This window comes from Semicossyphus pulcher, unplaced genomic scaffold, assembly GCF_022749685.1.
Source record: "Semicossyphus pulcher isolate SPU_LCO1_2020_fin unplaced genomic scaffold, fSemPul1.0.p SCAF_6, whole genome shotgun sequence".
NCBI classification, from domain to species: Eukaryota; Metazoa; Chordata; class Actinopteri; order Labriformes; family Labridae; genus Semicossyphus; species Semicossyphus pulcher.
Window position 1 is genome coordinate 10,143,101 of NW_027211737.1, and position 25,775 is coordinate 10,168,875.

Below are 25,775 nucleotides of genomic sequence, written 5' to 3' on the forward strand. Positions count from 1 at the left end.
TCATAATTTCAAAATACAAGAATACTTGACAGGCCAAACTCTGGGTTTACATTCATATTTTCATTGTTAATGATGGTCTAGGCAACTTTGGAGAAACCAGCACACGTATTTGATTTCTGTCATGATAGAGAATTTAGAGGTTTCTAAAACAAATTGACTACACTGACTTTAACAGTGTAAAATGCTTTTTTACATTTCAGTTCAAGTGTCTTAACATGCAACAAGTGTAATCTTTGCCTGCTTGAGCCAACATTAGTGATACAAGTATTTTTAAGTATAACATTTCTTACTTAAGCATCTAAAGACAAAATGAACTACAGAACTGACCTGGAAAATGAAGCCAACCTAAGCTATATTTGTCTCTATATAAATATATATGATTTCTCTTTAGACCAACTCATTGATGGTGCAGACTTTTTATATGTATTTTATGAGTGAAATGGAGTTAAGAAAGAAAAACAAGCACTCCGGCATCACGATGAGTTACAGCTTTATTTCAAAAGGTGGATCAAGTCAGCCCATCAACAGCCCTGCCCACAGTGATACTCCCAACCAGATAACATAACATTTCCCCTCCAGAGCACAGACTTTGAATACAAAACTGTATCACATCATACGGTCTATACAAAACAAATTAAAAAAGGAGAAAGAGAAAAAGATACAGAAAAACAAGCCCTCAGCTCGTCCCCTCAAACTCTGTCATTGTCCAGGACTGCTGGCCATGAAATCGAAAACTCTAAAGCTGTAGGAGGCATCAAAGCTTCACACTAAGCTCAGAGTTGGCACTTATGGAGGCAGAGAGGAGAACTGGAGGACAGGAGAGGGGACAGACATTGGGGGCATGGGGAAAGTTTGCAGATGTGTCTCTGAGTGTAAAAAGGACCTGGTGAGAAAATCTGTGATCTTGAAATGTGAAACAACAAAACAGAACAAGTGTTCCCTCCCGCCTTCATGAACATCGCTCAAGTATATACTAAAGCCACATTCAGCGGGTCTTCAGTATTCACATGCAGTGAGTGTTTGCAGCCTGGAAGCAGATGTTCTGGAGAGATCGGTAATGACAAGAAATATCAGGCACTGCCGTTGATCTTGTTTTAGGAATCCTCATCTCTCGAGCACATTTGCTTCCACTGCTGACGCAAATTCACCGTGCGTGCTTTCGGGGAGAAATACAGAAAAGAGTCAAATGTTTGTTTTCATTTCCGCACACCAATGACAACAGTCTGTTCTGCTGCCCTTTTGGCATTTTGACATCTGGTTTGGTGTTTTGACAGGAACAAGGGCCGGAAAGGCACTTCAGAGTGTGGATGTCCCTTCAATTTCCTGGCGGTTCTGTCGTAAGCCCTACAAAATAAAAAAAGAAGGTCTGCTGGCTGACTCCCTGTTAAGATTTGAGTCCTCCGAATGACCAAAGGGGAATCTGAAAGAGACAGAAGACAGAGGTTTGCTCAGTGGCTGCTGGAACTAGTGTGTAAAAGAATGAGATTCAACTTGATTCAATATTGTGAGAAACTTACAAAGACAAAAAGGTCTTCCAAGTTGTGTGATTTGTATCTAGCCCTCAATGGAGACCTCTTGAACAATGTGTCCATTCAGCGAAGCCTCCACCGTCATCTCCTGAGCAGGACACAAGACATTAGATAAAGTTAGGGCACTGTAAATTACAAAACATCTAATAATTCACCAACTAAAGATTTTTGAATGCCTCCAATTGTAAGTTAAACGAACAAAATAGTCAAAGTAAAATATGTATTTGTGACTCATTCTGCTTCAGGAAAAGGGTCTTTACCGTTGAGCTGAGCTGCACAGACTCCACAGCCAGCTGCATCTGACACGGCATCTCACAGATTTCTGTCTTAAACTCTTCTTTCATCACTTCCAGACACGTCTGGGTAGCAGGGGCATCCTGGACAGGAAGGGAAGGGAGAGAGAGAGACAGTCAGGAGACAGAAAGTAGATGGTATACACAACCAGAAATACTCTTTGCATTAGCAGAATAAATAGGGAAGTACCAGAAGAAGGCTTACACAATATCGTTACTTTGGCAGAATGAAAATACAAATTTACACCAAATAAGTCGAAGATTAAACACTCACAATGATCATCTCCTCTGCTGGGGCAACAACAGGCTCTGGCTCAGGCACTGGCTCTGACTCCACAGGCGTCACATCCAAAGTTTCTGATGGTGTGATGACGGTGTCGCACACTTCCACGATTTCCTGAATAAAGCGAACAGAAAGTTTAATCAAAACATTTGTTTGAATGCATTTTGTGTGACAAACCCAGCATTGATTGATTAAGAAACTCCAACTACAGCAAGAATGCCTCGTGCTTTGTAAAATGTTCTGTGGCCCTCTGGTGGCCAACGAGCCAGTAGCAATCATTCAGGCACATTGAGCAGTTTTAATTGGACCTTTACAGATCACAGACGCAGGATGCCAATTAAATTATTTGGATTTATAATTCTAACAGTTGTCTCTTGTGTTTTTCTCACCGTCTCGACAGCAGCAGACTCAGCGATAGCGACCTCCACTGCTGACGCAGATTCTGTGACGACAAAGTCGTCAACCAGGCTCTCAGCGATTTCCTGGGTGGTGGGAGGAGCCTGGAGAGACATGAAGGGAACAAGATAAGAGGTTTCACAATTTACGAATACCAGCCTACACAATTGAAACCTCTAAAGTCATCATTTTTTGTTCACATCACAAATTGAAGATAGGGATGTTGTATTTTGTATCAAATGGAATATGGATAGAAATTGTTTTGTACCTCAATGACTTCAGTTACGGGGGCTTCAGCCTCTTCTACCAGAGCCTCGGAGAGGACGACTGGCACCTGGCGAGAGGACAGATATTTCTATGTCAAGTTTTTGACTGCTGTAGCAAATTTCAACGTGTGAAGTGTTTCTAGTTATGCAACTTAAATTATGTCAGTCAAAGGCTGCAAACTCACCTCTGGGATTTCCACAACTGGGGCAGGAGCATCCTGATGTAAACAAAATAGGAAATCATTAGTTTCAATGTCAACTTTTGAAAGAGAATACGGAAATAAAATATGCCAGAAAATAATGAAGCCATTAAGGAAGTTGGTCTTTTGACCACGTGCAACATAAACAAATGAAAAAAAAAGTTTGATATTCAGGAAAGCGTTTACAGCAATACTCCTGAGAGGTAAATGAATGATGGGGAACTTCCACAGTAACAACTTTTCACACCACATGCTGCACACAGACAACAAGAGACAAGACAGAAAGGTTAATACACTACTGTATCCTTCTGTGTTCTTGGAAGGAGTTAAAGAGTTTAAAAAGAGTTCAAAAGAGCAGAAGAAAGTTTTCATCAAAGTAGCACCTCTGTCATTGTAACAAGCTCAGCAGGGACTTCAGGTGCTTCTTCTTCAGCCAACACTTCTACTTCTTCATCCTCAGCCGGGGCTGCAGGACAGACGACGGCCACCTCTTCTGGCTCAGGTATGACGGCGATAACCTCCTCCACCGTTTCTGTGACCTCCTCGACGGCAGCGGGCTCCGCTTCGGCAGAAACTGCTGGTTCTTCAGTCACTTCTGCTACGAGCTCTGGTACTGTGATATCTTCTGTGACAGCCGCTTCCACCTCAGCCTCAATGACTGCAACCTCCTCTGCCAAGGCCTCAGCCTCCACTTCAGTCTCTGGTACGCAGACATTAAGCGTCTGCACATGCAAATATACGGCACACATTAGGAAACCATGCAACATGCAACAACGGAACAAATTAGAGCCCGACTGATATTACATTTTTGAAAACATACAGATACTGATATATCCGTGATTGGCTGTATCGGTTGATAATATCAGTCGGCCAATGTATGTGTAGATATATGATAATCTTATGAGTTTATTATGCAACAACTATAATGATGTCACCCCATGCCGTCATTAAGAAGTTCAGTCTTACCTGTTCAGTCTCTGTGGTTATGATTGTGGTCTCCTCTGTCAGGATCTGGAGAAGAAATAGCTCGGTCAGTTCCAAACATATTATATGTGATTAGTTGTTTTGATCCATACAACTCCTTAAATAGGTTTTATCAATTAAAGTAATAATCTCGAAGGGCAGGCGGAGCTAAGCGGCTGCTTTTCCAGTCTCTACAAGTGTTGCGAGTAAACAGTAATCTACTATGGCTGAACAAACAAAGAAAAGATCGATGACTACAGATACAACTTCAACAATAAGTGAAAATCCAAAGAAAAAGAAACAAATTGGACGCTCAGATGAAGGCAAACAGTCTAAAAAGGAAAGCGACTGTCAGAAATCAAGAGTTACAACCGGAGCCAACCGTGGATGTCACACATTCAACACTGTCTGGATATCTGGGAAGTGTGCTCCTGCAATTACCGTTTATCAACATAGGTGCCGCCAAAGAGAACAAAACTGAGATTACAACTTTAAGAATCCATGAAATTTAATCTTAACTCCTGATTTTGTTTGTTTTCCCCCCTGGAAACATTTGGAGAAGGTGAGCTAGCTGTGATGTGAGTCCTGTGTTATGGAAGAGGCCTGAGGCGAAGTGTGGTTGTTATTTGTGAGGTGTGAAGCTTAAGTAACAGAAACACCTTTCTAAGGAAAGGATTGTCTATTGTCCAACTACTGCTGCTGTAAACCTTTAAAACCCGAGTGGAAAGTTATTCTGGTGTGTTACCTTAGCGTTGTGATGAATTGGTGTATTATGCCTTATATAAGGGCCGTGTGGTTCGCTGATTGTGGTTAGCATCACTACACAGGTTTCTGCAACCCTTCTGTACAGTTCAAGTCGTCTTCAAAAATCTAAGCAGGCCTAGCTTGAAATGTTGTCATGTTGAGTTATACTCCCCTATAACCCATGTGTAGCAATCTGCCTCTGGCTTACTCCAGACATATACTGCCTGAGTGAGCTGAGGTGAGGGCGACCGAAAGGGGGTCGGACATGTGTGTATGTGTTTGTGTGTGTGCAGGTTTGTTATACCTCTGTTTCAACAGGAGCCTCTACTGGAGCCTCAGCTGGGGGTACAACCTATGACGGAAAAAGAGAGCTTGTTAACAATGCAGCCAAACTATCATAAAGATATTTAATCTAATAAAACGGTGGTGATGGCAGAACATACATCTCATTAACAAGGCCTCCAGGAAGACATTAAAACGCAGTTACTGCCAATAAATATCTTTGCCTTATGTTACACTGCTGCCATTATCCTGTTATTTTGTAAAGGTCACGCTTTGGGAGGGTCAGCCCAGAGCAAAATGAACTTCAACTCGACAGTTTGTCAGACAAACTTAAGCTGTAATGGCTTCAGGGTGTTTAAGAGAGCAAACACAGCGAGAGTCTTTGCAGGTTCCAAAAAAGGAAAGGTTGCCAAAATAAGAGCGTTTTCACATCATAAATTTGCACACAAACACGTGCACACAGGCTTCTCGGAGTCTGCCTTTTAACGTGAGTGAGGGACGTTAAACATCCTGTAGGAATGTTGCAACCAATAGCATTATGGGAAACCAGTACACCCATTTCCCGCCCCCTTTCCTATGATCCAACTCCGACTCCAAAATCTTAATTATTCGCCTCATAAAACTGCTTTCCTCATCAGGTCCTCAGTCCAACAACCCACACAACTAAATCGTCTACGTGTGTATTACATGTTTTATGATCTTTTTCTTTCCTGCTGGCACTGCTTTAGGAACATCTTGTGCTACTATCTAGCATTACTCAGAAAGATATATATTTTGGACCTGTTCCCAGAAAATGACAGATTTTTCGTTATATTTTCCTTATTGTTGTTGCCTTGCCACCAATTTACTACAACAGTTGGCCTATATGGCCACTGGCGGCACCCTCTGTGCATCCAAGTGTGTTCAGCCATAGTGGCAATCACAGGGAGCAGCACATAAATACTTTAAATCATCACAGTCTGATAGTGAATTATTTAGACTGTCTTTTATGAGTCTTCAATCTAGGACAAGTCTAGTGCGTGCAGGCTGCTTCTGCTTTGCAGGAACAGACGAATCATGCCTTGGCCAAACTATATACAAAAATAGTCTTTAAAACAGAGTGAAAACTTGACGAATGCTCGTGTTTACACTGCATTTACTTGACCGGCTCCACCTCTCTCTAGGAGCTGCTGCTTGGAGGTAAGGAATCCTGTCCTCAGGGAGTTTAACAACTTCTGAACAAAAGCCAGGCGGTCAGAAATGCACGTATGGTTGACATGGGTAAATATACGCTCCAGCTATAGCCTTAGGGGGGATGGTATAGGGGAGAGAAAGGAGGAGGGAGGAAAGAGGGAGGTACACTATAGGCCTTCCTTTACTTAACAGGAAAAGAGGCACACACATGCAGAAACACATACGTGTACATTAACCATACACACCCCCTCCTATCTGTCCCAGCACCAGAACACTGTGTACCAAACTGATCTGCACACAGATCCAACTTTCACAGCCACACTAAGAAAAGAATTCAGCACAGACCACAGCTGATCCAGGGACAGGCCCGTATAAAACTGACCCATTTAAACCCAAAGGAGGACAAACTGTTCGTAAAGTGCAATCATCTTGGTGTTACAAACAACCCGTACTTGTGTTCCTGCTTTTAAGATTCTACACCTAATTCTTTTTCAAGATGGCGATAAATTAAGTTGAGAAAATAGAACAAAAAGGTGCAAAAAAAAGGGTGTAAAAGAGTGTGTTTTAGCTAACAAAGCCCTAGAGTATGCCAGAAAACAAACCCATGAAATTTGCCAGGACATGTGGGGGTTTAGCTGCGTGTGTGCGTGTATGTGTGGAGGAAGGTGGGACATAGGGAAGGGGGGGGTTGGGTATCCATGTGCTTTGCCACAAGGGGATTATTTTTCTCTAGTCAAAAAACATTAAAAGTATCACTTTGCACATTTTGTGTCGCCCACTCTTTCCACTCTTTTGCTATAACGTCAAATGTGATAAGAAATATTAGCAAACTATAAGTAGGATTTTCTTTGTGAGCAAACCGAGCACGGGTACCCCAAGTCATGCCTTCACTAGAAGTTTGTCACAGAGCTTTAAAAGGTTGTGGCAGCTGTCTAAGCTCCTCTTCAACACACCAAATACCAAAGGATAAACTGCACACAGATACACACTTCAACAGGCACATGTACCCCCATGTCCAAACATAGAACTCAATATCCCCCCCCCCCCCCCCCCCCGCATACTCCAAGTACTCCCAGACCCAATGTTAAAAGCTGTGGGACAGGAGGAGAAGGGAGGAGGTGGAGGATGGAAGCGGGGCAGAAAGGAAATGAACAAGTGGTGGTGGTGGTGGGGAGGGGAGGGAAGGGTGATGATGGAGAATGAGTGATGGGGGAATGAAAGGGGGGAGGAGTGCAGGGCAGCAGGAGCGCAGACGGAGCAAGCTGGTACAAAATGTTCAGCTTCAGTGGGAGACACACCCACCACCACAGAAACATAAAGCACACTGAGCAAGTTCGGGTGGATTTGGGTGGAGGGTTCACACTCACCTGAGTCTCCGTGGTGACAGCCAGAAGCGGAGGGACCGCCTCTTTCTGGCCCCAAAGCCAGCTGAACACGAGCCCCATTTACGCCTGCTTTGATTGTCCTGATAATCTAACGTCCAACTGACCAATTAACATCAAAATCTTAAGCCTGGCCGAGTCTTGTCACAGAGCTTTCTAGGAACTGTAAAGTTGTTGTTTTTTTATGTCAGTCTAAATTAAGAAAAGAAACTTCTACTCCACTATACTACTTTTGCAGCTGCAGCCAGCACTGACAAATGTTCAGTTTTGCAAAAGGGCATCAGTGTATGTGAGCGTCTGAGCTGAATCTGGCACATCTGCAAGCGGTGAAGGAGCAGAGAAGAAGCAAGGCAAGAAAGGAGGAAAGAGAGAGGTGGTGTGGTGGCAGAGAGGGAGAGAGGGTGGGAGGGATGAGGGAAGGAGGGAGGGAGGGAGGGAGGGAGAGAGGTATGGACAAAGGGTGGGAGGGGGTGGATACTACCACCGCTTAACAGCTACACAATGAAAGGCATCCATCCCCACTAGAAAGCTTATTATTGGTCCCGTATAGCTCTGTGGATCGAGCATTACTCTTCCATGATACAATCCAAACCTCAAACTAAATCATATATCTACACTAGGATTACTCAACTGACTGAAGCATGACAGTGAGTGATAAGTTGTCCCAAATGTCCACGCCACTGATAACACCTCCTGTCTCCTCTTACAGCCACCATGGGCAGCATGCAAGCCTGCGCACATGTGACCAACATACATGTGCACCATATGTGGTAATCACGCCGTTACTGGGAGCAAAGACCATGAATTTTGGTGTGTGCATGGGGGTGTGTGTAAAGCATGTTGCGGCACAGATGAACATGTATGTACAGTGTGCAGCCTGTGCGTGTGTGTTTCTGCACATGGCCTGCAGTCCACTGCCTGGAACAGAACATTCTGTTCCCAAAGCGTGGACGCGATGGTTGCATGAATCATGAACAAAGACTATGTGGTGTTGCTAACAAAAATGTATAGATTTGTTCAGACCAACATTATCAATTAGGGATATCAAATTTTGGTAGAGAACTATACATAAGTAAAATGCAGTATAGACATAGAGCTTGTATAAAGTTACATTTAGCAAAATAAATAGTTAGTTTTTGTACCTCATTGATGCAACTCAAGACCAATTTGAAAGCATACATTATTTCTAAAATGTGTAAAATTTGATAAAGCATATTTATTTCTTTAAGAACAATAATACAATTAACATTATAATGTAGGCGATAATGTATAATGACCACTGAGGAGTGTCTTCCAACTCCCCCAATGATCGATCCAACAATCCCTCCTACTTTCCATTTTCGCTAAATGGAACACGTTGTTCCCTCTGCTCCACAACCCCCACCATGTCCGCCTCCCTCCTCCCATAAGGACCCAGCCACAGCACATGCCATGTTACCAAACAGCATGTAATCTTTGCATCCAAAACCCCCCCCAAAAAACACGCTTACACCGACATACTATGTACAGAAGCCGTTGGAAAAAAGGGTCTCTTCCCTGCAAACGTTATGCAATATGGAACCTCCTTTCTACATGAGGACATTTCTATATCCCTCCCTAGCAAATGCATGCTGTATTCATGATGGTACATGGTGAACCCTATGCTGCATAATAAGCCAACAAGGAGCCGACATGATGTGTGCTCATAAAATCTCAGAGGCCTTTGAGGAGCCATGACACCAAACCTACAGAGGAACCTGGACAGATCACTCCATAAACAGATTCTAAACCTGAACATAAGCATGTTGATCTTCTAAAAGACACTCAATGAGGGTTAAGTGCTTCAGGTACTTATTGGTCAAAAAGCATCTACGCACGTATAAAACAAAGCATTTCTTACCTCAGCCACTGGTTCCGTTTCAGGAATGATAGGTTCTGCCTCTGGTACGATCTCAGCTTCAACTATTGATGGTTCTTCTGGTGCTGGTGGAGTCTCAATAACTGGTGGAGTCTCAATAACTGGTACTTCTTCAACGACCGGGGCTGGGACTTCAACTTCTGCTGCAACCTGTTCCAGCACCACAGGCTCAGGCTCCGGCTCCGGTACCTCTACTGCGACTGGGACGGGCTCTACGACGGGTTCTATCACGACTGGTTTTGGTTCTACTTTGGGCGCCTCCACAATGGGGACAGCGATGGGAACGGGCTCTGGGATCTTTACTGGAGCTGGAGCGGGTGCTGGAGCCTTGGCCACTTTCTTTGGGGCTGCTGCAGGGGGCGCACACACTGCGATCGCTGGGCTCGCTTTGACTGGTGGGTTGGCCGCATGCTGCTCTTCGAGGGCTCTCCTCTGGGCCTGCTGCAAGGGGACAAAGACACAAAGCCGTCTGGGTTAATGAATGTTGTTTTGTTGGAACTGTGGCAGCCACTGTTTAAGTTTACTTTCCTGAATTTCTGCCATTAAAATGTCATTTTGTTTCATTAGTACAAATCAGTTGGTAAAGTTTTAACTTGAATTGATGTTTGAAAAAACTTGTTTTGTGGCCCTTATTTCCTATTGTCTCACAATAACAGCGATGCAAATGAGAGTTTTGAGGCTTCAAATCTACCGAGACCCTCATCGTGTTCAGAAAATGTTGTTTTCAGTCTGTTGTTCATTCTCACATCTTTCTGTCTGCAGGAATACCATGCATGCCCCAGCCAAATGCAACATGTTTTTCTTCTCTGGACAAAACCCCCTCAGGCTTTTGACAGAGGTTTTAGGAGAGCAGACCAATGGAGGGAGGGCTTGGGTAACTGGGAGTGGGCCCAGCAAAAGCTAGTTAGATAATGGGAGCTAATTAGTTGAATCAGAACTGTCCTGACAGGTCTGGTGAAGCGGGAACGGAAACCGTACGAGTCAGCAGCACCGCTGGGTGCCCCGCGGGCCAGACAGTGGGCTTAATCACATTATAATCAGGTTATAATCAGGTTACAATCACTCCCTGAAAATGCTTTTGTTAGGCTGACAGCCAGTTAGGCATTTGCAATGCTGTAAGCCAACGAGGCATGTGTGTTTGAGTGGATCTGTCAGTGTCTATCCACCTAGCCGCCGTCAAAACAACCCCTCCCTTTTCCCAAAAATACCTTGTGATCTAAAAATCTACTACAGAGAAATATTTAATGTAAATAAATTAAAGTTGAATTAAGGAGGCCCAGTCACCATTGGAGGGAAACTGTTTCTAATCAAAGGGGGGGGGTCTGTTACAGATAAAGATAAGAGGAGCACTCAGCTTAACTTCTTCAAGTGTCCAGTTGCCCCTTCCCTTCCTGTGCTTTGATATCTCTGAGATGATAACACAGAACTGTAAATGACCCTTATCGGTCACGAGCAGACTGAGTGAATCAGAGGGATTGTGCAGACTCCAATCTGGCAAAAAACTCAGGCAAGACATTCCTGCAGTCAACACAATACCAAATACAGTTGTGGTGCTGAGAGTCAGGGACTGGCCAAGGACTGGCCAGGCAGCGAGAGGCTTAAGGAGGGGGATGAGGTGACTGAAGAAGAATGCCACAGACTCAATAGCTGGAAGTCCTACCAAAGCCGGGGGACTCGGCTTAAAGTTTAGAAATTAAAAAAATGGATAATAAAACTTGGCCGTCAACAATTCAAAAATATGACTGGAGCAGGGATAATAGAGAGCAGTGTGTGGTGATGGAGTAACCTTTGCCCTCTGAGAAATTGGAGCCTCTGTGTAACTTTCTCGACCAGTGTAGACCCCTCCCCTCTTTGCCACTCCCACTGCTTCTCTTTGGGCACTGAATGTTCAGGAGCACAATTTCTCCAAGTTACCTAAGAGGAGTGGGGAGGGGGCAAGAGTCCCACATGTCAATCATTACGATATGGCTACTTCAGCATATAATTTGTTTAATAAGTATATAAGTGTAAAGGTATATAAGTGAAGGTGCCACTTTCACGTTTAATGTCAATAAACAAACAGATGTGTAAACCTGGCAAGCTTCCAATCCATCTCATCCTTGCAAAGCGCGCCGAGAACGCACGAGGCACGAGGGACCTTCGCCAAGAAGTTAATTTGTCTCTGGTCGCTTTTTGTGCAGCCAAAAAGCACGTGGAGTGTTTTACTTTTACAATTGATCGAATTTTTTTCGTTCGCATCTTTCTCAGTGCGCTTATTGGCACAGCTTTGCATCTTTACGAGGTTTTGAGCACGGAGCTTGGAGCGCTCCTCGGACTTTTGAGTGCGTTAACGAAAGCAACACCAACGCGTGTGTCTAATAAACGATAATTGGCATACACAGAATCAGCAAACGCCGATTTACAAATAAAAAACCCCAAATCCGTTTATTTTTGTCACCTTGTTGTTCATATTTTCATTTAAGAGCGCGTTTATACGCTTACTTCGACGTAAACACGTATTAGGCACCATTGTTAAGAAATATATGAGCAGATTTATTTTTCATGCATCGCTCTGGGTTAACTGAACGAAAACAAGCTTTTGTCTTTTGGGATAACGCTGAAAAGACGCATCGAGTTCAAACAATCACTTGCAACAAAAGAAAATGTCCAAAAGATAATTTAAATTTTATTTTTAACATTTTCCCAGAAAAACAAAAAGCCCAAATCAATCGATTTTTGAAATTCTTTTTTGCTTTTTTCCGTCAAGAAGTCAAAGAAATTTGGAATACGATCGTCATGAGAATGAAAACGTATTGGGAAGAAGAGTGCGCCAGCCACCACTTACCACCCTCCTCATGCGGCGCTTGTTCTTCTTCCTCTTGCTGGGCATTTTGGTGTGTGTTGAAGGAAACGAGGCAAACCGAAGAAATGGAACGAGCAGAGAGGCAGACGGAACAAAGTGGTTCTTTATAGAGCCCCCGGTCCTTCTGTTACCTTTGAACCGAACCTATGGGAGGACTGGGATGAAAGATGGGGGGCGTGGAGAGATACACAGAGAGAGACACGCATGCAGGCGTCCCCCCACCCTAAAACACACGCACGTGCAAGACAACTCAGTGAGATGATTGTGTCAGAGTTGGGCTACCTATTGGCTGGACGATTGGTGATGTTATGTAACCACTCCATCACAGCAAAGAGAGAGAGAAAGCGAGTGACCCGTGGGCTTGCAGAGTGCCACACCCCCTTTTTCTGTAAGGGATGGGAATACTTTTTGACTCCAGCACATGGCGACTATACACCACGTGCTCTAAAATAGTTTTTACCTTTTCTTTTTTCTTTTTCGCTCTTATCTGAGAGATCATTTTTTGTAGCATACAAAACATAAAAACGAATCACTGTTGAATGCAAAGTCTGATTTTTGAGAGAAAGCCAACAAAAGGCATTCAAAACAATGTATTCCTCTGTCAACCCTTTTGAATTCATTAAATACATGAAGCGGGAGAATAGTTGTCATTGTGCATGTCTCATACAGAGAAAGAAAGCTTGTAAATGTGTGTACGCCCACCACCCCCCTGCACTGCATCAGTTGTGAGCACACATTGTGTCCAAGTCATGCATAATTACAGCAAAGACGAAATATAGGCTTTATTGTGTCATTTGTTGTCATATTTGTGTGAAGAAAAGCATGTTTCTGTACTCCCCAGTGAGGGGAAGGTGTGAGTGGAGTTTACATTCTTGGAAAGGATTAAGTGTTACATGCAAACTGTGTGGATGATTCACAACTTGACATGCAAATAGTGCTTCTGTGTCCCCAAAGAAAGAGCTCAGGGGGAATTCAGAGAGGCTGCACAGTTTGTGAGGCTGGTTTGAGTGGGTTAACTTTTAGGATTCCTCTCTTTATCATGCTTGTTGATTAGATTAAAAGTCTCAAGCCATTTAAGGAGACGTCTGAAGTCACAACACAATGGTTGAATGGATGAAATAACAACTTAGATACCCTGCTAGCCTACTCATTTTGCCAAACATGTGGTCTGGTAGTCATGAGCTTAGTTCTCACCTAAATCAGGCCAGTTTATCTTTATAACAGCCGTCCTTTTAGATCACCATACTCGGTTCTACACTTTAATCAGCTATACCAATGCTGACATCAAATTTTGCTCAGTTTTCTCACCATTGTACGATATAAAAATGGTTTATGTGGAATATGCAAGAGGGTCGAGGTAGGGTGGGATGAAAGGGGGTCAAATTGGAGTCGGGTGTAGCGGGTCGAGGTTGTTGAAGCCGTCAGGAACCAGGCGGGTGAGACTCAGAATGAGGGGGTCATCTTGGCATGCTTACTGGTTCAGCATCCCCCATTGGTTCTTGTATTGAGAGAGGAGAGAAGAGGAATGGGGATTTTGAGGGGGAGGGGGGATTCATGAGAACAGAGACACACAGGAGAGAAGGGATCAGGCAGGCTTATATGAGTATGCAGAGGTAGACGACCTAATGAGACACAGGTGATTGAATTAGGGAATTGGAATGGGACTTCAGTCATTGCTTTTTGAGGTGTGCTTGATTAAAGTGTTGAACAAGTGGGAGGTTGGGGGCCTGTTGTTGACCGGACAACATGGCAATGCAGCACAAACACTTTAAGTACTCTTAAAGTTTTGAGTACTTTTATGCCGGAGCAACAAGAAAAAATAGTGCCGAACCAGTTTCCCCCTTTTTCCATGTGTAGTTCTAAGTTAAGTTTAACCTTTCCTTGTTATTCTTACGGCCAATATAGCTTTAATTGGTATTTCCTGTTGGGGGAGGCAGGCTTAGCCTTCATCAGCTTCTGCGAGGACTGCTGTGTAACATCACGCACCATAGTGAGTTACAACAACGACGAGCCCTGGTTCACAGCCAAACTCGGACGGCTGAGGCAGTTAAAGGAGGAGGCGTTTAGGAGTGGGGACAGAGACGGCTACAAACAGGCTAAATACACTTTCAGCCGGGCAGTGAGAGAAGCTAAGCGTCTGTACTCTGCTGTCACACCTAAAGGACATCACACCCTGACCTCTATGGTAATGAAGTCTTTTGAGCGCCTGGTGCTCCCACACCTAAAGGACATCACAGACCCTCTCCCGGACCCCCTGCAGTTTGCCTACAGAGCCAACAGGTCCGTAGACGACGCACTCCACTTCATCCTCCAGCATCTGGACTCAGCAGGAACCTATGCCAGGATCCTGTTTGTGGATTTCAGCTCTGGCTTCAACATGATCATCCTGGCTCTGCTTCAGGACAAGCTCTCCCAGCTGAACGTGCCCGACTGCACCTGCAGGTAGATCACAGACTTCCTGTCCGACAGGAGGCAGAACGTGTCACGCAACAAGTCTCTGACTCCAGGACCATCAGCACAAGCTCCCCTCAAGGCTGCGTTCTTGCCCCTCTGCTCTTCTCCCTGTACACCAACAGCTGCACCCTACAGGTGGGAGATTGACCATCTGGTGACCTGGTGTGGACTGTGGAGCTGAACGGCTCCCTCATCAAAAAGGGACAGCAGAGGATGTACTTCCTGCGGCAGCTGAAGAAGTTCAACCTGCCAAAGACAATGATGGTGCACTTCTACACCTCCATCGTTGAGTCAATCCTCACCTGCTCCATCGCCGTCTGGTACGCTGCTGCCACTGCCAGGGACAAGGGCAGGCTGCAGCGTATCATCCGCTCTGCAGAGAGGGTGATTGGCTGCAATCTGCCATCTCTCGAGGACCTGTACACCTCCAGGACCCTGAGGCGTGCAGGTAAGATCGAGGCCGACCCCTCTCACCGCGGACACAGTCTCTTTGAGACCCTCCCCTCTGGCAAGAGACTGCGCTCCATCAGGACCAAAACCTCCTGACACAAAAACAGTTTCTTCCCCTCTGCTGCCAGCCTCGTCAACAATTATTATTATACAAGAATTATTTTAATTCTAGTTCTGCTCTAATTGTTCTGCACCAAAATCACCTAAACAGATTCCTTGTGTGTGCAAACCTACTTGGCAATAAACCCCCCACTCTGATTCTGATTGTAAGAAGAGACCTTAGAGACCGAGCAACAGTCAGACTGTATCACTGTCACACAGAGTCTGCTTGATTTACTGTTTCAATTTAGCTTTCATATGCAGATTGTGAATAACACGTGTTTCTACATAGTTGCTTCACTGCTGCAGGGACATGATTCCACCCAGGAGTAACTACCTCAGGTACAACTGCTAAGTAGCTTTGAAGAGCTCATATTTTGAGGTTGTAAAACACTAATCTTGTTTTATTTTAATTTGATGTTGTTTTTGATTTGATGATATTAGACTACATTTCACTTGTGCTGCAAGACATATCAGGGACAACATCAGCAGTCATCTCCATGGCTGGGCCTGTCTGCTTTTAAACTGCAGTGTAGCAAGGACAGGCTGAACAACACGTTTTCATTATTAATCCTGAGGGGAAATTAAAATTACACTCAGACATGCACTAATGAAGAGATGTCAGAGTGAGGGGGCTGCACATCGACATGTGCACCGAGCAGTTGGGGGATTTGGTGTCTTGACTTAAACCAGCTACCCCTACCTTTTATCCTGATCCCATATCCCAGTATGAAGTAGATGTTGATGCTAAAATGCTATGCTAAAACAGTATGAACAGTGTAAACATGTGCAGTAGTTACAACAGGAAAAACATGCACTTCCTTTGTACTTCCTAATGTTCATTGTATGTTCAGCAGTTATTGATCACTCATTGTTTGTTCATAGATTTTTTTATTGGCATTTACAAACATGCAAACAAAGAAACAAACAAAACAAAAGACACACAAGTCGTGCACTCATTGTTGTTGGATGCTGAGTAGATCAACTCACAGCAGAACAGTGACATCGTGTTTATTCAATCAGACAGGATTAGCTGCTGAGGACAGACAGCAGCACGCTCTGCCTCAGAGGAGCTGCTATTTATGGCCTCTTATAAAACCACACAGTGATTTACAATAAACTTTACAGGGAAGATATCCGCCTCCCTCTGTATAGTTATTATCAGTGAATGCAGAACATACAGCGTATTAGAGAAGTGTTTAAAATACCTGTTGCATAATTGTTTTGCACTGTATGCAGCGCCACCCCTCCACCACCCCACCCGTCCCGTCTATATGGCTCACCGGTGTGGAATTTCTTGGATGGCTATCATCCTTCCGAGTTAATTGATTCGGTCGATACAGAAATCATTACGATGCTTTAACCAGATGAAGAAAAGAGATGACGTTATTGTCTATTTAAACGTGTGCTCTGCTGGTCACACATCCTTGAAACTTTCAGCACTGTGTTATTGTGCTCAAAACCTTGTTCTCACGAGGGGTCATGTTGGTTAACCATTACCTGGCTGGAAGACTTAAAGGTCAAAGAAGAGGACAAACAAATCATCCCACCGTTCCCCCTCCCCTATTTGTCTGACCACTATCATTAAGAGTTCCTTTCACTGATGTGAAACTTACAGAATTTGCCTGCAAGAGTTGGTTTAACAATCTCTCTATACCTCGAGCAAAAGTGTTGTTGTGTCGCACAAGAATTTTCCGCTGCTGAGCAGTGTCAGTCAGGCAGGTTAGTCAGGTCGTATAGCTCAAGGGTTAAAGCCGGGGGCAGTGAGCTACATATTGAAAGTATCCAGCTCAAATGAAATGATTGGAGGGGCTCTTTACAGGCCTGTGACAGCTGCGATTACAGTTTTGTTTTCCTGTTTTTTTTGGGCCTTTTATGACTTTATTAACAGAGAGGATCGTGGAAAGTGTCAGAAACAGGGGAAGAGAGAGGGATGACATGCCGCAAATGGCAGAGGGTGGGAGTTGAAGCTGGGGCCGCCGCGTCGAGGACTGAGCCTCTGTACATGGGACGTGCAATGTACCTGCTCTTTCTTTCTACATACATGTAACCAAAATCTTCTAATATAACTTACCCTAGCTGTAACAGGGCTACTGATTCAAACACATCTTAAGAATGGCTTTCTGATCCCTGGAGGTGGAAGAGGTAGAGTCGGTCGTCTCTCAATCAGAAGGTTGGGGGTTTGATCCCCCGCTACAGTCACATGTTGAAGGGTCCTTGGGCAAGACACTGAAGCCCAAATTGCTCCTGAAGGTATAGCCATCGGGTATATGCATAGATGCTGATTAGAGATTGGCACTGAGGCCTTTACAAGAGTGTTGTTGTATTAAAAAACATTCATGAACCCAATCTAATCTTCAGGATGTTGACGTAAGCAAAGGAATGAACAAACCCCCTCCATCTCTCCAGCATGCATCTTGTTGTTTTGTTTTCACTTAAATAAAAAGCAGCAAGTTACAGCAAGCCAGCAGACATATTTATGTTGTTTACCACACTAATATTCTGCAAGTCTCAACTCATCCTGCTACAGTGTGGACAGTCCGGTCCTGGAGAAAGGTTTTGAGAAACAAACAGAATGTGCCTGCAGCCCAACAGATGTGAGAGAGAGGTATCTGGTTGGTGTGAAATGCTGCTCAACGCAGCCTGTTCACTTGTGAGTGTGAAAAATGCCCTCGGACACTGAATCACTGAAACTATAACACAATAGTTGGAATGGATTTTTAAAGACCTCGCAGATAGACAACAGATGATTTTATAAAACCACAGGAGAAAAAAAACTCCTCTAAATGAGTGTCAGCTGATTGTATCCGGGCAGAATAGAAGTGCAGCCTCTATCAGAGAGTATACCGAACACAACGAGCACTTTAACACACATCAGCTGCTTAGGAAGAGAATGATCGTCTTTAAATAGACGTATGATGTTTACCTGCGCTGAACTGGGCTAACACACACATGCACACAAATTTAGCACACAACGGACACACACTGGAATGCTGTTCGTCAACAAGCACCCCTCCCCAGGTCAGCTCCATAGTTACCACCCCTTGTCCTGCAATGCACGCACACACACACAAACACAAAGACCAACAAACATTGCCTACGTTTGGGGACTTACTGGGACTTGAAATAATTCTTTTCATTAAATTAACTGTACATCACTTCAAATGGTCAAAAGTACTGATTTAAAGCACTGTTTGTATTTGTATAAAAAGAGGCTTCTATGTGTTCAAACTCTGCACTGATGTAGATTTTTATTATGCTATTGCATTTGGTTTCCTTTCATGGTAAACTGTGTGGTTATTTATTTGTCAAAGACCAGACATGACTGCTTACTTAACTTAGCCTCAGAGCAGCACTCTGAGGCTAAGTAAATATAACATTAAAAAAGCCGGTGAGCAAACTTTTCCAAACAGGAAACAGAAAGTACCTTAGGAGGAAGAAGAGATATCAACCTCACTACTTTGTTTGCGAGCAGGACGGATTATGACCGACCTCTAATGTGGACCCTCTGAACTTTTGAAACACCCTCTTCTTGCAACATGCTGCAGTCAATCAAGACCACGAAACCAGTTGAACCAGTTAGAAGCAAGGCCCAGGACCCCCCTAAGTCTCCAGATTTAACTTGCTGAACTCAAGTTAACACACATTGCACATATTTTTAACGGAGTGAGAAATAACGTAATCTTTAGCTAACATTTTGCACATTCCGTCCTCTTCGTTTAAACACCGTTTTCATTCTAAGAAAGATATTTAACCTCTTTTTATGAGTGCTTGATTTGTTCTTTTTCTCTTACCATGAAAGTTGTGACTGTTATAAACAAAAAGTACTGAGACAAATTCCTTGTAAGCATACTGGGCAATAAGGTTTCAGATGAAAGATGATATCCACTGACCTCCGACCCCTCACTTTTCTCCTGTTGAGCCACCATCCCCCATCTCTTCTCGTGACCTTTGACACTCTTGAATACCTCCAGCAGAGGCCCACCCAGTTGATGATTTGCACAAACACGCTGTAAGGTCCTAAAGTTGCCACTCGGAAATGTCACATTGGAGTCGTCGACATTTTGATGTCATTTTGATTAAAAGCCTGTCCCTGCTCTAAAGTCTGTTTGGATATATCTTAGAATAATCCTTTCAAATCTCAACGTTGTGTTTTCTTAAAAAGTATTTCTAGAGCCTGTTATCAGCAAAGCAAAGACAAACAACATTTGTGAGGGTAAGAAAGGGGGGGGGTGCATGTTTTACAATCAGGTTTTTCTTCTCTGAACAAACAAACTTTGGGGTTGAAAAATGGAGCAAAGCCTCAGAGGAGTGGCCACTTGAGGCTGGCTCCAAAAGCGAGTCAATCCTCATGAGGCCCCACATCAAAACTTTACAGCAGAATTAAACATGTCTATACACCCTGGTACATAAACAGTTTTGCTCTCTAATGCTTATTTTCTATTCATGACGGCTGCACTGGAGATTAATGATGTTTTTAAAGACACAAACAGTATAAGCAGGCATGTGCACAGATAGGACTTAAGGGGGGCTTGAGCCCCTGCCCTTGTGCCCCCAGAGTTGAAAAGTACCTTTAATGAATTTCTTTTTTTTTATTCTATCAAATATAAAGATGGAAATGTAAAGTGGAACCCATGAAAAATATGCCTTATCAATTTAGGAAGTACTCCACCTCTCCCTGTCCGTAATGATTTTGTCTCAATCAATCAATTCACTTTCCAACGTGTCTTGACTTGAAAAGCACACATACCTCCAGCCCCAGTTCAGTTACAGTGAATGACATCATTAAGGTAGGCACTGTTTAAATCATGAAATCAACCAAAACAACACTTACTTTTATGTTATCCATCTAAAAATAAATGATTAAGCACTCGATAGCAATCAAGCTAGTCTAATTTTCATTAACACGTTTTCTCCGTCATGCAGGGCAACTTACAAATATGCAATTAATTTCTGAAGCAGGTCACATTTTGAATGGTTTCGATGGTTAGTCACCCCCTCTCTTTATAGCCACATTTAAAAAACGTGATGTTTAAAAGTGTGTTATTGTTTGTGATGTGTGTGTGAATTTCAGTTGTCTAAGTATTGTTTGAGAAGCCATCTGGCGTTGATTATTTAAGAAGGTGTCACACCCACATTTGTTTCTGAAACGCTGACGAAAGCCTTGGGCTGAAACGCGTTCAATCATTCAGCTGCTGCTTGTTATTTTTTGCATTAAAAGTTACAGACTTTATTGCGAGAGGTGACATCTTTGTCCTTACCTACTTAGTATTACTTTTGGGTCTGCACCAATAATCTTTATAGAGTTTTTGAGTTTAACACGACAGCTTTTTTGTTTTTTCTTCATTTCTGTTGTAGACAGGGTGAAACAATCTGAAGAGCACGAAGCGTGTCACGTTTAGGAAGTGTACATACTGGAAAGGTATGATCTGTTTGAATGCCGTTCAATTGCATCCTTCCTAACTGTCTTTCTCAAAGAAACCACTGATCTGATGAGACTGAATAAGTCTAAACAACTGATCACTGACTGCAACACTTTCATGAAAACATGTCAAATCTGTGGAATAATGTGGTTCAGTGGAACATAAACAGTTCCCATGTTATCAACATAATGTGTAGCCCTTTTTACACTACGGTTCCGCCTCAGTGCCGTAACGACGCTCCACGGTCATTCAGCCATTGACCTTTTTACATAGGACAACGCAAAGCGTGCATCAGGTCTAAACACCATTACGCCCTGTGCGTTTTGCATAGAAGACGGAACGTAACAGAGGCATAATAATCCCACCTTGAACTGGCAGTGTAAAAAGGGCTTGTGATTATGGATGGCGGCGGTGGGATTTAGTGCATGTTGGTGGGGCAAGTGCCCTTTTTTTTGCTTGAGCCCCTGCCCCCAAAAATGTCTGCACACAGCCCTGAGTATAAGATACCTTAACAGCATTTGTGGTCGTTCACACAAGAAATAGATCCAAAATAACTCTTCTAAAAGCCGGGGGAGGATTTTTACTGAGACACATTTTTGGTTTGGCCAAAGATACACACTTACAAACCACAGATGCATTTATATCTGAGAGTGTGTTCATAAATACCCACAGCCCAACTGGTGATGTTGACAAAGGCCAGACAAAGATAACAGTGTGGGGGAAGACTAAGAGGGAACGTCATCAGACAGTGTTGTGCCGGGACTTCTTCAGTGTGTACTCGTGTGGCAGAGCACAACATAAGGAGAATGGGAGGAAGGTGTGCGGAGAGAGATTGGTCACCCTGCTAATAGAAGCAACTGTGCAGATTTATCATTCAACATGGAGCACACTTACACAAACACAGGCCGACACACATTCTCTGCATACCTCCGGCCGCTCTCTTGCTCTGACGCTCTTTTATTTGACGGACACGCTCACATGCACAGACATAAAAACATCCCGTCCGTTCCTTTTAATATTATCTGTGCTGCTCTCTGTCTCAGCAGCCCTCAGGGGGCGTTCTTAGTCTAAATCTATTCCAGGATCCCACATGTCTCTACCGGACCAGCAGTATCCAAACTCAGACTGAATAGAAGACTCGGATAATCTGCTACATTTCTGCAATAAAGCCAACTAACTTTAGGCCTTAGCTAATCTGAGCTGTCTTTGTGTTTGTTCTGAGCCCTGTAACTTCGCTTGCTTGTCTGTCAGCTGGATTTCTGAGGCACTAGTGAACAGACCTCTTTGTGGCTTATAGTGGACGGACTGACCTCTTCAACTGCCCACATGTGGGTCATTATCTGCACAAAGGCACGTGCAGAGACAATGCATTATTCAAACACAGAAGACTTTTTCAATTGTCGTCCAGATTACAAAAAGTTGCACATTAACAAATCAAATACAGCACTTATAAAAGTATAGAATATGGACTGAACATCAATATAGTGCATGCATGTAATATAAATAATTTGTGTTGGTGTGTTACCTCAAAATTACTATGAGAATGCAACATGAATCTGAAGAGAGTCCTTGGATATAAGGATAATGTTTTAAGAAAAAGGTAACGGAATTTTTGTTTATACTGTATATTTCTAATTTTAACAGTTTGGGAGTTTTATTCACAACTTGATTCCTTTAACGAACTTCGGCTCTGATTGGCATTGAAGGAAACCCAACACCCGTGTCGACGTGCTAATCTCTTTCCTGCACGATGCTATGCTCCGTCGGTAATTCTGCGACTCCTCGTCATCTCAGCTACAAATTCTGCCCGTCTCCGTCCGAGCAGGGCGTGAACATCGTTCCCAATTTGTCGGCGCCGAGTTTGATACACAGACTAAATGAGTAATAGATACAATAAAGACCTAACCACCGTAACATCTTCACTGTTTACTGACCCTGTCTCGGGTGCGTTTGTGACTTCAGACGGTGACGCAGCAGAAAAGAGACCAACAGGAGGATACTTCACTGGCAATGGCAAAAGAGACAATCAGCATCTATAAGCGGGTCTTCCTGGGTCTGAAAAAAACAGCGTCAATGCGCTAATTTCGGTGGGAAAGGGGTATGTGACCTCTTCAACTGCCCACATGTGAGTCATTATCTGCACAAAGGCATGTGCAGAGGCCATGCATTATTCAAACCCAGCACACTGCTTTAATTTGACGTCCAGGTAAAGTTGCACATTTATAAATCAAATACAGCACTTATAAAAGTTTAAAATATGAACTGTGTCAGGAGTTGCTAGTTTAGTTCTGGTTTTGTCTTGTATTTCCTGTTTTACTTTGTCACCTTGTCTCTCGTGTTGGTCCACTTCCTGCCTCTGTGTTTCCCGCTTGTTTAATTGTGTGCCCTGCCCTGATTGTTTTCACATGCCCCTTGATTGTCTCACCTGTGTCTGATTAGCCTCACCTCCTAAGTTTATTTTGTCTCTGTGCTGGTTCATTGTCTTTGTCATGTTTCCTGTGGACTTTTGTTGCTCTTTCTCGTGATGGATTTACCTGTTTCCTTGTTGCTACCGTGTGCTTTGGTTTTTTCCCTTTGGATTATTTTATTACCTGGACTCTCAATCAGTAAGCTTTTTGTTTTGCCTTCTGCCTTTTTGTTTAAATAAATACATATCTGCATCTGGGTCCTCAACCTTCTTGTTTCCACTGAAACCGTAACAGACTGAACATCAACATAGCATAATCAACATAACATTAGCATATCAACCCTGGTTTTGTATTCCCATCAATGCCTATCAGAGCCGAGGCGATAATTACCCGGGTCTACTGCAGAGTCATTTGACCCGGGTCTGAGTGCTGACTGTAACCTTTCCCACTAAGCAAAAAAGCTGGCTGTTAGCAGGTTTTATGACCAGTGGGAAAACGGCTTCAGACTCTAGATCGGACAAAACAGTTAACCAGTTTGTGTGTAGAAGGGGAAAACCATTCCTGTTTTGGGCAATGCTTAGAGGTATGATCTTTAATGCAAAGGTCAGCATTTAAAGACTATGTAGTTAAGGAATGGATTGATTTACATTTATAATAAAAATACCCCTCCAGAAGTCAAGCATTTGAATATATGCAAAATAACAAATATTCTACTGCCCTCTGAATTTTTAGCCTGTCAGCTATTTTACTAATGCTAGCTTCCTGTAATGTCAAAGAAAACATACTAACGGTAGTAAAGGTTTGACGGTTTCACTTAAATGTAAATGTCTTCAGCTGAACGCCTCGTACTACACTCTGCCATCTTACACAAAGCTGTGTGCACTGCATGGCCACTCTCTTTGTCTCTTTACATACTAAGAGAGTGCCTCACATGCATATGGGCCCCTCCACTGCTACCAAGACAAAGAAGAGAAAAAAAGAAGAAGCTCAGATTACATCACACACAGAGGGAGTGTGACTTCATTCTTCGCTCAGGACGCCATAACTCCAATATATCTTTCCATGGCAGAGAGTTGTTGCTGCTATTTTAACGTTCAAAATATCATATTTAGAACCATTAAAGCTGCAAGATGCATTATGTTACCGAGCTGAAGCAAGTCACTGCAAAGTCTGAATGAAATTCTGCTGCAGGGCAGAAACTCAACTGTTCAGGAGGCCATTACAGGCAGAGAGTTTCATGCTGCCGCAGACTGCAGGGGGTCCTGAAAGGGGACTGAGGGAAGTGGGGGAGGGGTCAGGAGAGAGAAGGAAGTAGAGGAGAAAAATGAGAGAAAGCTATAAAGTGTGTAAACAATATGTGTCACATAGACAACAACAGACAGAAAGGGGGACGAAGAGAGAGAGAGAATAAGAATGAGTGGAGGAAATATGTATGAAAATAGCCAAATAAAGAGAAAAAACTAAAGTCAGACCGAGTACATGGTGCACATGGGGAGCAGAGGTTCTTGGTCTGCATGCACGTGCACAGACAGACCCCAAAGGGAGCTTGAGCCCCTGACCTTTTGCCCTAAGCCTTTGCAAATGCCCTCTTGGCTGGTACAATTTGTACTAGGCTTCCTTTTTAAATCAGTACAATGAGGGTAACTAGTCTCAACAAAAAAATGAACACATCCTCAAGACAAAGCTGCTCATCTACTCCTTGCAAAATACCTTTGATTATACTGTATGTGCAAAAGCAGCACCAAGTCTGTAGATTCAAGCCCAGAAATGTACCATATCTCTCTCCATATCTTGAATATTTCAATTGTTCTCCACTACGATCAGTATCAAATTGGCCTAAAAAATAAGAAAGTAAAGAAGAATGAAAAAATAATGTGTTTAAACAATAATGAAAAGTATAATTTATAATTGTGTTTTGGCAACATTGGGGTGGATACAGCACGTTTGTGGGTAGGATGAGTGTCAGTTAGCCCCTGCCCTCCGAAAATGTGCACATCCCTGCTGGTCAGAATACTTCCTAGTGTAGAACATGCCTCACACCCTTTCATTCATGTATCCTGCTGCTACTACAGGTGTTTTTTTTATCTGACAAGGACAACATACAAATTGAGATTTCAGATTGAAAATGTGCAAGAACATATTTAACACTATGTACACTATTAACAAAGCTGGCTGAAATGCTAATAAACAACACAGTAACGTGGATTTACTGAAACACAAGAAGACAGGTGGAGTAACAGTTGATGCACATGACAGCCTCATTACAATGATGCAGCTGTCTTAATGGCCGCCCTGTGCATTCTTACATCACACTTGTCCGCTCCTTTTTCCAGCGCTTGAGATGAAAGCTTTGATTGAGATAAACAGAGACAAGATTACGGTAAAGGAAACTTTCAGGTATGTGCTCTTTTATCTGCAGGAATCTAAACATACAGGCAACTTGCAACTTATTCAGGAAGATTGTGAGATTGTGAGATTGGGATTGATTGAATGAATGAAAGGTTTACCACAAGGTCAGTGATTAGTAGGTTTACTGAAACTTCAACTTCCTAAATAATTTCCCATTGATGGCAGGCAATACAATTAAATGGGAACCTATAATAACCCATGAATTATAGATGTGTTCATAGTTGAAATATTGTAACTGTCAACGGATATGACAGCATGTGTGCTTATTGAGGTGACAGTTGT

At 43.2% G+C, this 25,775-nt stretch overlaps 1 protein-coding gene across 3 annotated transcripts; it reads right to left on the bottom strand.

Annotated features, from left to right (window-relative positions):
• Positions 1–482: 482 nt before the first annotated feature.
• LOC138610434 (calphotin) lies at positions 483–12,388 on the bottom strand. Of its 3 annotated transcripts, XM_069683194.1 has the most exons (12): positions 12,233–12,388; positions 9,391–9,849; positions 4,979–5,026; positions 3,934–3,978; positions 3,351–3,689; positions 2,953–2,985; positions 2,770–2,835; positions 2,495–2,605; positions 2,097–2,219; positions 1,790–1,906; positions 1,518–1,617; positions 483–1,420 (listed from the first exon to the last, which is right to left on the bottom strand). In XM_069683194.1, exons 1-11 carry the CDS (start codon positions 12,275–12,277, stop codon positions 1,555–1,557), a joined length of 1,449 nt encoding a protein of 482 aa, XP_069539295.1. In that variant the 5' UTR covers positions 12,278–12,388; the 3' UTR covers positions 483–1,420; positions 1,518–1,554. The 3 variants fall into 3 exon arrangements, with proteins under 3 accessions (XP_069539295.1, XP_069539296.1, XP_069539297.1); XM_069683195.1 differs by lacking the exon at positions 3,351–3,689; XM_069683196.1 differs by lacking the exons at positions 9,391–9,849; positions 12,233–12,388 and adding an exon at positions 7,497–7,581.
• Between the last annotated feature and the right edge of the window lie 13,387 nt (positions 12,389–25,775).